This window comes from Nothobranchius furzeri, chromosome 11 (genome assembly GCF_043380555.1).
Source record: "Nothobranchius furzeri strain GRZ-AD chromosome 11, NfurGRZ-RIMD1, whole genome shotgun sequence".
Classification (NCBI taxonomy): domain Eukaryota; kingdom Metazoa; phylum Chordata; class Actinopteri; order Cyprinodontiformes; family Nothobranchiidae; genus Nothobranchius; species Nothobranchius furzeri.
In genome coordinates this window covers 39,275,746-39,292,466 of record NC_091751.1, presented here as the reverse complement: position 1 = coordinate 39,292,466, position 16,721 = coordinate 39,275,746, and the positions used below count along the sequence as shown (strand labels likewise).

General features: G+C 41.7%; 1 protein-coding gene across 1 annotated transcript in view; it reads left to right on the top strand.

The window, feature by feature from the left end:
• Nucleotides 1–3,397: 3,397 nt before the first annotated feature.
• Nucleotides 3,398–16,721, top strand: part of LOC107379042 (contactin-associated protein-like 4) — a 223,383-nt gene continuing 210,059 nt past the window's right edge. Inside the window, exon 1 of the mRNA XM_070541544.1 lies at nt 3,398–3,558. Coding sequence (XP_070397645.1) covers nt 3,474–3,558 — 85 coding nt within the window. The 5' untranslated portion in view covers nt 3,398–3,473. The remainder of the gene's footprint in view (nt 3,559–16,721) is intronic.

Genomic DNA, 16,721 nt, shown 5'->3' with positions numbered 1-16,721 from the left:
TGTGCTCTTTCCACTATGTTCTGTGCTGTCTTGGTCCAGATCGGTGTTTTCAGCTGTAGGCTTGTTGGTGTGATGTTTTCATCCCGGCATCTTAAATTGAAGCGAAGGTGGTAAGACTTGCACGTGTTTGATGTAAACGTTCCAAACGGCAGAAGTCCTTTGTTCCTTGTTGTCCGTATTTTTCTTTGAACAGCGACAACGTCCTCTGTTGGCTGCGGATAAATGGAGTAGGAAGTGACGCCACCATCGGCGTTAGCTCTGAGGATGTTTTGCAGTCGGCAAACGAAACATTAGCAAGGTAAAGAAACCCATATTGACTGGGTTTCTGGCTGCGTGTTGACGTGGAGCCCTTTTTGTTTATTGAATTGTTTGTCTGCTGCCACTGTTCGCCCTGTGTCTAGCCAGCCTCCTTTGGAACCACCTGACATCTGTAATGTCCCCCCCCGAATATACAGACTTGGCTGCGGTATTCAGCAAGGCTCGTGCTAAGAACCTGCCCCCCACCGTCCTTACGACTGTGCTGTGGACCTCCTTCCTGGTGCTCAACCTCCTAAGGGCCGTTTCTACCCTCTGTCCATCCCTGGAGACGAAAACAATCCTTAAAACAATCCTTCGTGACAATAGAAACACTCCAGAAGGTCACTAGGGTCAGAGGAGGTGTCAGAGGGTCTCCTACGTCGACCGGAGTCAGCTCTTGACTCCCAGGACCGATGTGTTAGCGCAAACTCATCTGCTAACAGGGCCACAGAAGAGAGAGCTGAGACCTTCTGTTCATTCAGATACATAACGAGCCTTTCAGGCAAATGTCTTTTAAATTCCTCCACCATAATTAGTTCTTTTAAGTCACCCAAAGAGTTTATCTCTGAGGCAGAACACCATTTTTCAAAGAGGACCGATTTCTCATGAGCATATTCAACATAAGTCTGGTTAGGCCGAGGTTTCTCAGAACGAAAGCGCTGCCGATAAGCCTCAGGAACGAGTTCATATGCATTTAACATGGCGGCTTTTACACACTCATAATTAGAACTGTCCGTTAGAGACAGAGCCGAAATTAACTGAAGGGCCTTAACTGAGAGCCTGCACTGCAAAAGCAACGACCAAATTTCACGAGGCCACTGGAGAGTCACCGCAATCCGCTCGAAAGCAAGGAAATACCCATCCACTTCAGTCTCTCAGAAGGGCGGAAGAAGCGAAACACACTTGGAGACATCAAATGCGGGCGGTACAGAAGTGGCAGTCAGAGGAGACATGGCGTCTCGGGACAGTTCATGCTGTGACGGAGACAAAAGCGAAGGACGGGTGGCAGCCGTCTGGTTCGAGGCAGCAGCAGCTTCCAGAGTCCTCATCTGCAGAGCGATTTCCTGAAGACGAACCTCAGTGTCCATTCTTTTGAGCTCTATTTCGTGATGAAGGTTTTTTTTCCAGAGTCCTTTCCTCCGCTTCAATCTTCAAGCGAGCTAGACGCAGCTTCAGACGAGCGTCGGTGAGCGGAGAATGGAGAGGACTTGCTCCAGACGAGTCAGATTCCTGAGATGAACATTCAGCAGAAGAAGGCTGAGCTGAATCGAGGGTCTCCCTCTTATGAACGAGCCGGCCCTTTTCCTCATCCGAGGGCGGTGGAGACAGAACAGGAGTGGAAGGCGAAGGTAGGATTCCCTGAGTCTCTAAGAAATCCACCACCAGTCGTTGAAGAGCCGCCTTGGTGAGCTGCTTCGGAAGGGGGAGACTGAATTGGGCAGCAACCTGCTGCAGATCGGCTTTGCGGCAACTCTCCAGAAGCCGGCGCGAAGGAGCCGCCACAAACACATGCAGGTCAAAGGTCGCCATGCTCCGACTCTAAGGGACACCAACACAATGTTAATATCTTTACACACACTTAAAATAGTTGGGATAGGTTGGTAAATAAAGATAAATTCCCGGACGAGCCCCCACGTTATTACGTCCCCGGCTCTCTAGGAGAGATTAGGAGGGGAGTAATAAAAGTAGCGCGTGGATTTAATAATAAACAATGTGCCGTGTCGCTTAAACACATTAATTTTATTACAAAATGAATGGAGTATTTATAAAGAATCTAAAAAACAATACTATATACAAAACAAAGGGAACTTTATTCAAAAAGGAGAAACTGAAAACGCCACCCCATAAGGGGGTGGGAAAAAAACCGAGAATGATAAATATCTATATATATACAAAAGGAGAGATCTAAGGTCTAAGTCCAAAGCCAGTCCAAAAGTCTATAAGCCAAATGGTCAAATCCTATTAATCTAAATCCAAATTCCTAGTGTGAGCCAACCGAAGACTAGAGAGTGAACCGAGTTGTACCAAAAGCGAACAGAGGAGAAGAGAATAGTATAGACTGTTACCAGTCTACACTACCCTTGGACCTTCTCTTCGAACTGGTGGCTGGGAGCAGCTTTTAACTGCTGCCAAGTGATCAATGATTTGGAATAGATGGGCACCGGGAGACAGGCGAGACAAAGGCCACTGAGGCCATCTTGTGGCCAAAAGGGGGCACGGCACGTAACACAATTAAATGAGCAACCTTAGCTGTTGTTTTAAATCATTGAAGTTATTTGATCCGCTGCTGGTTTCCTGGAGAACAAACTTGTATTTGTGTCCATCTTCCCATGGTTTCCCACCATCTCAGGAGGAGGAATTATGTCAGGATGGAAAATCAGGGCACTGAGTTTGCACTTTCAACCCACATTTCTGTAGGCGGACAGCGGTTTTCTTATAGACTTATGATATGGATGGTGTACTTTCACATAAGCCACCCAGTGGAATCAACTGTCCCTCCTGCACTGCCACCTAGTGGTTGAGTGTGGATAGACAAGGAAATCTGCCAGATTAGTCATAATGCACACACTAGAAAAGGAGGGAAATGTTGACTATTACCGTCCTGGATGATGTTGTAAACCATGGGTTAAATAGTCTTATGGTTTGGATTTATTTGAATATGCTATAGAATTATCTAATTTTATGTGAATTGGACCATGTTTTGTGTAAACTGTCCTTAGATTAATTGTCCAAAAATTAGAAATGAAAAATAAATACATATATTTATGGCTATAGTCTTGTCTTAATTCTTCATATTTGTTTTGTTAGTAATTAATCACAAAGCTTTAGTTGCCCCCAACTCCATTATAAATGTTTAAAAAGTGGAAAGCAGTGACCTCCATCTTTCTGGAACCGCTGTGTTCAAATTTAAACCAGAAATGTGTATTTTTATAATTAATGTACGCAGTTCAGCCAATCACAAATTTTAAACAGTTTTTCTGATGCAGGATGAAGGTGATGGTTGGCTCAGAGGAGGAGGTGCACAGACCCCCGACCCCCCCCCCCCCCCCCCCCCCCCCCCCCCCACCCCCGGGACCCCCCCCCCCCAGCTGGATTTGAAGAGACCTCTCTCGGAGCTGGAGCAGAGAGGTCCAGCATCTCCACCGTGTTTCCCTGCAGCCTTTCCCCGTCTCACCATGGATCTACGGACTACCGGAGCCGCTCGGATCACCGCTTTGGTCACCCTGCTGCTCTCCGGGCTGAGCGGGACAGCCGCAGAAGGTGAGCCGCCGGTGCGCTTTTCTCACTTTTCCCGCTGGAGACGCACCGAGTCCGGTCGGCGCAGCACCGGATCGCGATGCTCCGTCTGCACACAACGGTCCATGTTGTTTGGCTTCACCGGAATCTCATGTTTGCTTTTACGTGAAAACGTTTAACAGGTTTTTTCTAATGCGGTGGTTTTTGCGCGTAGTTGCGCATCAAGGAGTTAGTTGATGAATTTCGTCTTTTTCCTGCAGATTTTCACATCAACTTTTAACTCACTTTATATTTATCATCAGTCATAATAACGGCTGCAACTAAGAGGAGATTTTCTTCTGCGCATTGAAGGTTTCTGCTGCAGAGATTCAGATGGAAGGTGTCAGATATGAGTCTCCAGAAGTCAGGGTTTCTGTTTGCTTTCTGGTAAATTTGGTGCTCACTGCAGTGAGGTGAGCATCCTGAGTTTAAGCCTCTGAGAGCAGGGTGGGGGTTTGGGGTTGGAGCAGAGGTGGCTGGTTTGAGGACCTCAGCATCAGTCTGCAGGAAACTGTGGGAATCTTAAGTAGAGCAGAGCTGTTCTCCTCCTCAGCCTGAAAGAGGAGCAGGACACCATGAAGGGAGGACAGAGAAGCAGAGAGCTAAAAATGACGTAGTTTTGAATGTGTTTAAAAAGAACAGCAAACAACTTATCTTCTTTATTTCTCTCCTTTCATCCTCGCCTCGTGTCCATCTTCTCTTTTTTCCCTCTCCCTCCTCTCCCCTCACTCTAAAAGCCTCCTGTCAGTGACTGAAGGTTTATTTGTTCATAAAAACTAATCTGCTTGTGTTGAAGGATCTGTGCTTTATTCTGAGTATCACGCACACGCAGACGCACACACACACACACACACACACACACACACACACACACACACACACACACACACCACTGTGTCATTAATCTGGATTGAACAAGTCGACACTTTTATGCACTTACAGTTTCATTTCAGACATTTAACACCTGATGTTTTCAGCACTTGCTGTTAAAAAAGCAATGCATTTGCTGTTTTTTCTTAAACGTTTGTGCCTCATGTGGAAAAATCACTTTAATCACATAAAACTAGAATAGACCATTTATTCTATAGATTTAAACAAATCTAACGCAGCGTCAGCACAAATCTACACGCATGACATTATCTTTTAGAAGTCTCAACTACAAGATAAAATCATACACTTCTATATGTGACTTTTAAAAAGAAAAACTGCATGAGCACATGTTTTTGCTGCTATTCATTTGTTAATTTTATGAAACCAAAGTGTTTTTGTCGACCTGCTTTGAGGACCAGGAATGTTTTTACAGCTCTAACTTGCTGAAACCGATCTTTGGACAGATTTAGAAATTTAAATACTATAATTAACAGTTTATCTATTTTTGTTTACTTCTGATCAAAATAAAATTATGATTAACAGTGCTGTTGACATGTGTAGTCACTGCATTGTTGGTTCTTATTTAAAACAGAAAAGGTTTCTTTTTTACCATGCTGCTGACAGTTTCATTCGCGGCTGCGAACTCCCTCAGAGCTGACGCTGATGGTGGCGTCACTTCCTACTCCGTTTATCAGTGTCAGCTCTGAGGAAGTTCGCAGCCGCGAACAAAACTGTCAGCAGCATGGTAAAAAAGAAACCTTTTCTGTTTTAAAAAAGAACCAACAATGCAGTTAGAAAAGCAACACAAGACCGGTGGTGAGGGGTGGATGGGGTGTGCTGTCATTTACTGTCGTAGTGCAGATAGGTGATTGACTTGCTCTTTAATGTTAAAGACATGGAAGATCTGTTTTTGCCACACAGTGGAGGTGTGTTTAAGCACCGCCCCCTTCATGGAAACAAATGGGAACAAATCAAAGTATGCCTCAGACTGCCTTTTTCTACATGGTTACCATGTTCAAATATTATATATATTTTTTAATTAAAATCATTTTTTTGTTGCCTGGAAATACCATGACTGTTTAAAGTTAAGTGGGTGTGGCTTAAGAAATCATGTCTATGTAACATAAATCAAAATTTCAGTAAATTATTTGCTGTGTTTTACAAAAATTTCATTTAAATTAACGAAACTTTTAAAAATATTTAGATACTTTATTACATCATAATCCCGTGTTTTTTACTCAGTGAGTAGTCTGTGTTCAGATTAGCTTGCCGCTTAGTTACAGAACCACCAGACTCTGGATCCAAATTTAAAGATTAATGTGGATCATAAACTTTATTTTTACAATAAAATGCTAAATTATGTTGTTTGTTCTGCACTAAACTGCATAATTTCAAACATGATCTTGAAGTAAATATTTAATCTGGATTATATGTGAATCAGCGCTGTCAGTTTGTTGTGGATCTCCTGGTCCTTTGGGGTTTTTGTATATCCTGGAGCCTCAGCAGATTAACAAATGAGAGGTTAATCTGGGGGAAGCTGCCTGAATGCAGCTAGAGTTGTGTTTCTTCATATTTCTCACTTCTGTTCCACCTCCTTAAATAAAATTTTCTCAGCATCACTAAAATGTCACTCGCTCTGCTAACTCCTCTCTCCTCATGACTCTTGCTTGTTGAAACCAGCCCTCAGATTTTGTTTTTATCCAACATTTCTTTCTTTTTCTAGACTGTAATTTTTTTTATTTTACAGCACAATTCTCTTTATTTTTCTCCTTTTTTATTTCCTTCTGGTGTCCATTTACTCTTCTTTTTCATCTATTCTTTATGCAAACTTATTTGCTTTTGTCTGCAGATGTTTTAGGTTATGTGAACTTGTTTGAAGCTGCTTCTGCTTTATTTATATTAATACCTGTTAGATTTTCTCCAGTTTTGATAAAAACTTTTGAACCCAATAATGGATTATATTTACCAGATTTTGTTCCCTAAACTTTGATATTTAAAAAGCCCAAACCAACAAAGTGGAGCCATGTGGGTGATGGTGGCACAGGAGGTAAATGCTTGCCACGCAATTGGAAGGTTGCAGGTTCGAGCCCCGCTCAGTCTGTCGCTGTCAGTTGGTGTTTCTCAATGTCAAGGTGCCTGGCCTTGCGAGGCGATGTCTTGCGAGGCTAGGCGCCTTGCTTACGAGGACACTGTCCTTCCTTGGTCAAAGAAAACAGTTAAATGGAACAGACTTGCATGACGTGACCACGGCTTCCACAGCGGTCATGTAATGACACGGGAGATAACGTTATATTTATACATATTAGTTTCAATATAAATATATAACGAGACTTTTACTTTTTAATTGTGTATATAGCACGAAAAAAGTGAGCAATCTTCATTTTTTAGAAAGAATGGAGAATTGCAACCCTAAGGATCCATTAATAGAGTTAAAATCCACCACTAATGCTTCTGGGTTCCTAACTCATTGATAGTAATTACTGTTTTCATTGTACCCTAACATTTGCAAAAAGAATACACACCTTGACTATTCTGCCAGGGCATACACTGTTGAACTTCACATTACACATTACACTCCCATTTACTACATCTAGAAGTCGCCTGGTGTAGAAGTCCACCAGTTGGGTGATGTTATAGGCCTTCAATCTGGAGGGAAAACAATATAGAACAGAATGGTACTGAATATGAATTAATAAAGATTTAAAATTATACAAATTTTCATCACTACCTGTGGAAGATGCTGTCTTTCAAGACCCTCATGGCACTCTCAACAAAATTGTTTGTGTTGTTTCCTCGTGTTGGAAGACCAGTGCATAGACAGATTGCCCAGTCCCTGCGTCGGGCAAACACTGTAGTCAAGTGGTCCCGGTACTTGTCAGGCGTGCCGGTGAATTAAGCCGAGGAAAGGCGAGGATCCAGACCGGGGAGGAAACAGGCATTCTGGTAGGATTTCTTACTCTTATTTATTATTGAGACACGCTAGACAATGAAACAATGATCCGACATGAAACACAGAACAGAATGGGTTTAAATACACGAGGAGCGGGAGCTAGGGTGATTGGAAAACAAGAGGCAGGTGGGAGCAATTAACGGAGACAGACTAAAACATAAGGGGAGAAAGGACAGGGTGTGACAGTACTGATGGTGCTTCAGCACCACTGGGTCCTGGAGAGCCTGTTGGTAGGAAGTCTCCAGCTCCTCCGGTGATACAGCATACACCAGTTTCTTGAATAATTACCAGCAACCACTGCCGGTCCCCTTTTGGCACCTGTGGTGAAAATATTAAATGAAGTGTCTATATACATACCAGTAGTTTAACACCTTCAAGAAATGACATATGATGAGAGAAAAGTAGATTTTATACCAATGATAGACATTTAACAAAATCAATACTTATTTTAAATTAAAAATTTGAATTTCAGATACAAACCCCGTGGTAACTGTCCCTAAGCCATCTCCACATGGCCTGCAGCACGTGAAAGACAGAGGAGGGGAGTGGTCTGAGGAAACATAATTTTTAGTGCCTTACGCAGGGCCTTGCAGTCGTTCGTCATGACAACCTTTGGTCCTAGCGCTCCTCTTCCATAAAAAGCATCCCCAGGTAGAATAATCTGCAGCAGTTTGAGTCCTGATGCAATGGTGTTTTGGGATTCAGATGTTGTGACCATGACTCCCAGTGGTAACCCACCAGCAGCTGAATGGGTCAGCAGGAGGAATATCCTGCTGTTCATGTGGTCACAGTTTCCTGACAAACATGAATGGTTCATTTTTCAGCATGTATTTAAACTCAAGTGTGTGTCCCCTGGTTTAACTGATGTGGAGGACCTCTCAGATTTTTTAAAACTGTCTTTTTGAACATGTGAATAGCTTTTTACCTAGCTACATAATATAAAACTTTTCACAACATGAAACAAATAAAACATATGGGTATCAAAAACATAGAACGACAGTAGTAACACACCCGATGAATCCATGAAGATCATTTCTCCACTGTGTCTCTCAAGTCTGCGGACCCTCTTCATGACTGGAGTGCACAACGCAATGATTGTTGGCCCATCTGCGGTGGACTCCATCTGAGCACATGTGTCACTTTGTTTATTGTTGTAAAGCTCCAGATGTTCCTGGAGGTCTTCAATCATGGAATCCCCTGATGGTGCTCCATATTCACTCTTGAAGATGGTGTAGTATAATCTGTAAAGGCATTAATTAACAAACATTTAGAGTGGGGGTGTAGTATATACATATGCAGTATGTCCTTTATGCTGCATAGTTCTGGAAGCACAAGTTTTCTTTTTATTTGTTGTTTTTGGTGGTTGAAGGTTACAATAATAACTTATTGCCTACCTGTAACCTTGTTATTTCTCTTCTTCCTTTTTTCTAAGTGCATGTGCTGCTGTAGCAAGTGAATTTCCCCACTGTCTACTGTATTCTGTTCTATTCTATTCTGTTGTCAACCCATCAGAACCATAAACATTAAACACACATTCACTCCTTACCACTCACAAACATTTTGATTAAACAAACATTATGGATTATACAAATATGAAACTGACCGATAGCAGGAGTTGACATCTGGGCAGATTCAATTCAATTCAATTCAATTCAATTCAATTCAATTCAATTCAATTCAATTCAATTTTATTTATATAGCGCCAAATCACGACAAGAGTCATCTCAAGGCACTTCACATAATAAACATTCCAATTCAGGTCAGTTCATTAAGCCAATCAGAAATAATGTTTCCTACATAAGGAACCCAGCAAATTGCATCAAGTCACTGACTAGCAGGGCTGTTGCTAGCTATTTTGGTGCCCTAAGCACAAAGGCTTCGTGGTGCCCCCCCCCCCCCCCCCACACACACACACACACAAACACACACACATACAGAAAAAACGACACAATAACACAGTATGTGCAAGCGCTTCACCTTAAATTTTCTTTAATTCTCTTGTATGCACAAACTGCTTATTATTTTCCAAAAAGTAGGACTGATATTTAGTGTGTGTGTGTGTGTGTGTGTGTGTGGGGGGGGGGGGGGGGGGGGGGGGGGGGGTCATTTTGCCTTGGCCCCCCAAAATGTCTTGAAACGGCCCTGGGAGTGTGACTGAGTTTTGAAGGTGATCTGAATTGTATCAGATGTATAAATATTGCATGTGTGTAACTTATTGCTTTATACCGGTAAAAACGTGTAGTGGAGATAAATCTACCTACATTTTACTTTTCAACACTTTGTTTTGTTTTCTTGTTTTTATTGAACTATTTTCCTGTCCTGTCTGTCTCTCATCTTCCTGCATCTCCTCTAAACTCTCCAGAAAATCTGCTGCCTGGATTCTTACTTTTTCACCTCATCAGTTACTTCTGAGCAGATCAAAGATCTCCTGACCGCAAAGTGGAGAGCGCGATTCGATGCTGCGTCAGTGAGGTGAAATCACCGCAGCACAGGTGATGAGCTCTGCAGTAGCAGAGCGCCAGGCACAAATAAGACAGAAAGTAGAGAACATGTGTGGACATGAACGATCGTGTGTTAATTATAGCTTTTTGGTTGCGCCACTTTGAGAATGGACCGTGCGCTGGAAGCAGCAGCCTGAATCGCTGCGCAACAACGAAGCGCTGTGTCGCTCTCTGTGCTCTCTGCGTAAAAGAGTCCATAAATGATGTAATATAGGTAGAAAACTTTTTTTCCGGCTCCCCTGGATGTATAGGATATCCAGCTCCCCCATAATTCGATCCCTGCTCCTGGATGAAAAGCCGGACATTTTCATCAATATAAGAACCCCCAGTCCGGACGTCCCGGACAGAGAGTGAAAAGTGGACACGGTCCATCTCCTTTCCTTTTTGTATTGTTTTCTCTCTGTAAACATGCTGTTAACTTGCTTTGCACATCTTATAATTGAAATCTGTCTTTATCATATATATATTATTTTTCATAAGCTTGCGTTTGGTGCCCCTTCCCCAGCGTGGTGCCCTACGCGCTGTGCGTGGTGTGTGTGTGCGGAGCGCCGGCGCTGCTGACTAGTGTCAGTGACTATACAGCAATCATCATACTAAGCAAGCATAAAGCAACAGTGGAGAGGAAAACTCCCTTTTAACAGGAAGAAACCTCCAGCGAATCCTGGCTCAGTATAAGCAGCCATCCTCCACGACTCACTGGGGATCGAGAAGACAGAGCAGACACAGACACACACACACACACACACACACACACACACGCACGCGCGCACGCACGCACGCACGCACACACACACACACACACACGCACACACAACGACAAGTAATGTGTCTATAGTTATATTGTGATGTCTTAGTAAATATTCTATTTGGTGAAAGATAAATTTTATTGTATTTATCCTAGTGGATCTATAATTAAACGGATAAACTAGTATTAGCACATCCAACGTCAAGGAAAGCAAAAAGTTATTATCAGGAGTAGGGCTGCAACAACGAATCGATGAATTCGATGAAAATCGATTACTAAAAGCGTTGGCAACGAATTGCGTCATCCATTCGTTGTGTTGCGCAACTCTTCCAAAAGCCCCCTCCCCTCCCGCCCGCCGTTGCGCGCAGACCGGTGGAGAGCCGGCAGGTGTTTGTAAGAGGAACATGGCAGAAGCAGCGAGACCCCAAAAAAGTTAAAACTTCTAAAGTTTGGGAGCATTTTCAGGTAAATCAGGCGAAGACATGCAACGTTTGTAGGTCAGACTTAGCATGGCACGGGGATACTACGGAGATGATGCAGCGTCTTAAACGCAAGCATGTCAGAATCATCAGCGAGGAAGGAGAGAGCTCGGTGTCCGGGTAAGTTAAAAACTTTTCAAAAGTGATTCACCCAAGCCCCAGATTATTACACAGGCTAGACATGCCCTAAGCTCGTAAAAAAAGTCTATAAAATTGTAAGTTCCGCCGTCACATTCCCGCAGAAACTGGTTGATCACACCGGGGCCAGACTACTAGCATGTGGCTTTATAACCACAATGTCCTCAGAAGCGAAAATGCTTTTAAAAGGGAGGGAGGAGTCCTAACTGTTGCTGCAGGCGTGTTGTGTGAGTGTAGTTATATACTGGTTAATATATTTTTGGGTTCAGTTGCTTTCATGTGGCCTAATGTGAGTCTATTTGGGATCATTGGAATGATCAGCAGCATTTCTTGATGTGACTTTATGGCAGTTGCCCAGGGCATCATCGCAAGGAGGATGGCATTCATTTACTTTTGTTTTATTTGGTATTTTTCAGTCATTTTTGGAAATAGTGATTAATTTTGATTAATTCACAGCCTATGTTTAATTACATTTAAAAATTAGTTGTTTGACATCCCCAATTATAATAAATGTCTACAGATGAGATCAAACAAAACAGATGAGAATTGCCCTTAAAGAGCAAGTCACCCCCAAATAAACTTTTTTTTGCTGATAAACTAAATAAACGAGTGTCTAATCGTGCTGCAGACATGTGTTGTCAATAATTTGGCACTTCAGTGCATCTTAGTTAAAATTTAAATATTCTGCTTAAAACTGGCAGTGTTGTGCCGTTGTCAGGTAAAAACTCTGCACTGTATTTTAATTTAAATCTGCCACCGCTATTGGCTAAGAAGTATGCTATGATGTAAACTGGTACATTATGATGTCACAATGCTGTCGTGAGCCTAAGTGTGTATGTATTTGTTAGCGGCTCCGCCCTCTCGGTCTGCCAGGCATGTGTTGCATTTTTCAAACATGAAGCGGGAGTGGAGTTAGACTCTGGTAGGGGTTGACTTGCTCTTTAAGCTGTTTAATTTGGACCAAGCATTTTAGGTCACAGATAGTTGTAGCTTAGGGTCTCTGTCTATACGCCTTATAAGACAATTTAGGTGATGGCATGTTGTTTTTCTGCTATTGAACTGTTTTCTAATAATGTTGTGTTTAATAAAGTGAAGGAAGGAGAAAAATAACGTTTCCCTGGCAGTTTTTAAAAATGTCCCTATGTAATCCGATTAATCGATTAATCGTGTCGAGACCCCATCCGATTAATCGATTATCCAAATAATCGTTTGTTGCAGCCCTAATCAGGAGAGGGAGAATGTTTTAGTGGTTAGCAGCAGTGTGCTAGTCGATGGCCCCCCTCCCCCCCATGAGGCCACCAGAGCTCAGCAGAACGCCGTTGTAGTTTCTTCTGGGGAGAAAAACACTTACAGAGAAAATAAAGTTAACAGCTTAAATTGCAGAAAATAGTACAGTTGAAGAGCAGACTGTAGAAGAAAGCAGTAGAGTGTGAAAAGTGGTCAGTGTATCCTCCAGCAGTCTAAGCCTATAGCAGCATAACTACAGAGATAACTCTGGATAATCTATCCTATTTAGATGGAGGCATGTTGGAGTCAGGGCAAGGGAGAGCCGTCCTTACCAACTGTACACTCCACCTCCCTGTACTCCCCCACTTGTCCAAATTTAGGCTAACATCAGATTTTAACCATAGGCCCTATCAAATAAAAAGCTTTTAAGCCTATTCTTAAAAGTAGACAAAGTGTCTGCCTCACGGACTAAAGCTGAGAGCTGTTGCCACAGGAGAGGAGCCTGATAACTAAAAGATCTGCCTCCCATCCTAATTTTAGATATTCTGGGAACCACCAGTAGACCTGCAGTCTGAGAGCGAAGTGCTCGGTTAGGAACATATGGAACAATCAGATCACTGATGTATGATGGAGCTTGATTATTAAGAGCTTTATATGTGAGAAGAAGGATCTTAAAATCTATTCTGAATTTAACAGGTAGCCAATGTAGGGAAGCTAAGACAGGAGAGATATGATCTCTCTTTTTAATTCTCATCAGAACTCTAGCTGCAGCATTTTGGACAAGCTGAAGACTTTTAACTACATTCTGTGGACTTACTGAGAGTAATGAATTACAGTAATCCAGTCTTGATGTAATAAATGCATGAACAAGTTTTTCAGCATCACTCCTGGAAAGTATGCTTCTAATCTTAGCAATATTCCGAAGGTGGAAAAAGGAAATCCTACAAACTTGTGAAACCTGGGATTTGAATGACATGTCCTGGTCAAAGATAACACCAAGGTTCCTTACTTTGTTCTCAGAGATTAATGTAATATCATTCAGGTCAGGCGATTGGCTAAGCAATTTCCTTTTCTGGATTTCTGGTCCAAAGATGAGAACTTCCGTCTTGTCTTGATTTAAAAGCAAAAAGTTTAGAGTCATCCAATTTTTTATGTCCTCAAGACAAGCCTGTAATCTACCCAACCGATTAGGTTCATCAGGGTTAATGGATAGATATAACTGAGTATCGTCAGCATAACAGTGGAAGTTTATCCCATGCTGTCTAATGATATTACCAATTGGGAGCATATATATAGTAAAAAGAATTGGTCCAAGCACTGAACACTGTGGTACTCTGCAAGTAACCCTGGAGTATGAAGACGATTTGTCATGTACATTTACAAAATGAAATCTGTCAGACAGGTAGGATTTAAACCAGCCTAACGCTGTTCCTTTGATCCCTACAACATGTTCAAGTCTTTCTAAAAGAACTTTGTGATCAACTGTGTCAAAGGCAGCACTGAGATCTAACAAGACTAGAACAGACAGAAGATTCTTATCTGAGGCCATGAGAATATCATTTGTAACTCTCACTAACGCAGTTTCAGTGCTGTGATACTCTCTAAAACCAGACTGAAATTCCTCAAACAGAGCATTAGTGTTTAAATGCTCACATACTTGGATGGCCACTATTTTCTCCAGGACTTTGGATAAAAATGGAAGGTTAGATATTGGTCTATAATTCATTGGGTCATCTGGATCCAGAGAAGGCTTCTTAAGTGAAGGTTTGATTACAGCAACCTTAAAATCTTGTGGTACATACCCATTTACTAAGATAGAACCATCTGCAGAGGCAAATGCATACGAATCACCTAGCTCCTCCTGAAGGTCATATTTCAGAGTGTTCAGGGCTGAGAAGGGTGAGTTCCCACTCTGAAAATGTTTCTCCAGCTTCTCCAAAGTCTCACTGGACATATCCCACTGCTGCAAGGCCTTGGCACAGGCAAGGAGGTGGTTGTGGTTGTGTTTGATGGTCACATACAGCAATAACCCCTCTATATGACCATCACTGGATCTATAAAATATGAATAGGAAATATGTAACCTGGATTAAATTATGTATAATGTTAATCTCTAAATTTTACTATTCTGTTGTGCAAAATAGTGTAAGGGAAATGAGAGGTTCTTACATTTTATTTAATGAGCCGTAAGGCGTGGGATTCCATAGTAAATATAAAATCCACCTTACGGATCTAGGGTTATTTAAACCAGAAGATTGGATCTTTTTAATGCAGAGATTGTGTAACCGTTATGTATTCACTCAGAGACAACAGAATAGAGAGAGTCAAGTTTAAAATTTAAGAATTATATTACTAACAAATTAAACTAGGCTGACTTCAAAACTAAGTGTATAGTGTAACTAAAAATGGATGAGACGGTGAATGGATGACGTGTCATGTAAATCAGATCCAGCAAATCCGAAGAAGCGATTAGTTCTGACGGGAACTGAAGATGTTTTGAAATAAGCTTGGGTTAGTTTCAGAACCGCATTAGACACCATCAAGCCGGGTCTACCTGCCTTGTGGAAGTCCTCTGGTAAGATCAGGAATGCTGAGGCCCAGCGGTAGAAGAAGCCGCGGTTCCGACCAGACCCGTCTTGAGTTACCTCCGGCACACAACTCTTTTATTGGCGTCTGTTCAGACCCAGCCTGGGTCGGTGGCGCTTTTATTCTGAAAGGAGCTGTTGTTGTTGCTGGTTGTTATAGCGACTGGATTTTTCAGCTTGTCGTGGTTCTTTCGGTTGAAGAGTTAAAGGTCGGATTGGCCACTCCGACGCTTGCTCTAGAACACTTTTGAACTGGCGTTAGAGCTGATGTGGCATAGTTTTATACCTCGGATGTTATGGTTTATTGTCGAATGAAAATTACCAAACACCGTCAGAGGCACGCCTCCGTCAGATCTGTAATGTTCTGATTGGATCAGTGAAAGAATGTGTTATGTCTTTTTAACACTACGTGAAATGAGTCCTGTTGGAATCCTTAAAGTCACAGACTTATTTTCTAAGATCATAATAAAGTAATTAATATTTTAATTTCACAGGTCGGTCACATCTTATTATATTGACTAACACTTAGATGGATTAGCTTTATTAAAATAGAGTTCTTTGATTAATTAAAAGAAAAGAGTTCATTCTTCATTCTTCTGTCTTCATTGCTGGAACGTAAACAGTTTAGAAGCGACTGCATGACCTTGAGGCTGTTTCATGCACTCTGGCACTGTGTCAAAAGGAAACAGCTGTTAGAGGGTAGAAATGGCTCCTTCATCACGTTACAATAGCTAACCTGGACTTCCTGTTCTGACTAAAGATGTTATTTTTCAACACAAGGATGACACCAGCAGGACAGTGTGTGTTTTTTTTAGTCTCACATGTATTCATTGTGTTGTGTTGACATCTCATGTCCACCTTTGAACATATAAATGTTTCATTACAACTCTGACTACACTATTGTAAATAGTCCAGGACTATTACAACAAGAAATGTGACTTTTGTAAATCTTACTCTGTAGGGATTGTACCGAACTCTATCCGCAGTATTAGGATATGTTTTTGCCAATCTTAAGGTCACTCTTGAGGGCCACTGGAAGTCCACCAAACATGTCTCTGCCTCCTCTTTGGTGGCAAGTTACAGCTTTAAAACAGTCTCAAAACCCCTCTCCAGTGGTGTGTATGAGCAAAGGAAATGGCAGTATCCCTCAGGCAGAAGTTGCTTTTCAAGTAAATTAAGCATAATGTTAGTATTTCTTCCTCTCTGTCAGTCTGTCTGTCTCAGAAACACACTCACACACACATATCCACTTCTGCTCCACTCACCACCATCACTACTACATTGTTAAGTATTTAATTAATTCAAAAAGGAAATAAGATAAACAAAAAATGCATATCAATAGAAACTTTTGAATAAAAAATACATTTTCTGCCCCATTTTCATAAATAAATCAAAATCACCAACATTACATTCCTTATTTACCTTTAATATAACTTATGTGACTTCGAATATGACTCCTAATATTCTTTTTTTTAACCCTTTGAATTTCCTTCCTATCCATTGTAAATCTATTGTTGGTGGATTAAATAGCTCGCTATTTAGCTAACGTGGCTTTTTGAAAAGCCAATATTAACTTTCTCACAAAGACAAGTTTACCTCTGCTCAGATATCCACATCAGTTGCTTTGCTTGCTTAGCTTTCAGGCAAACGAAGG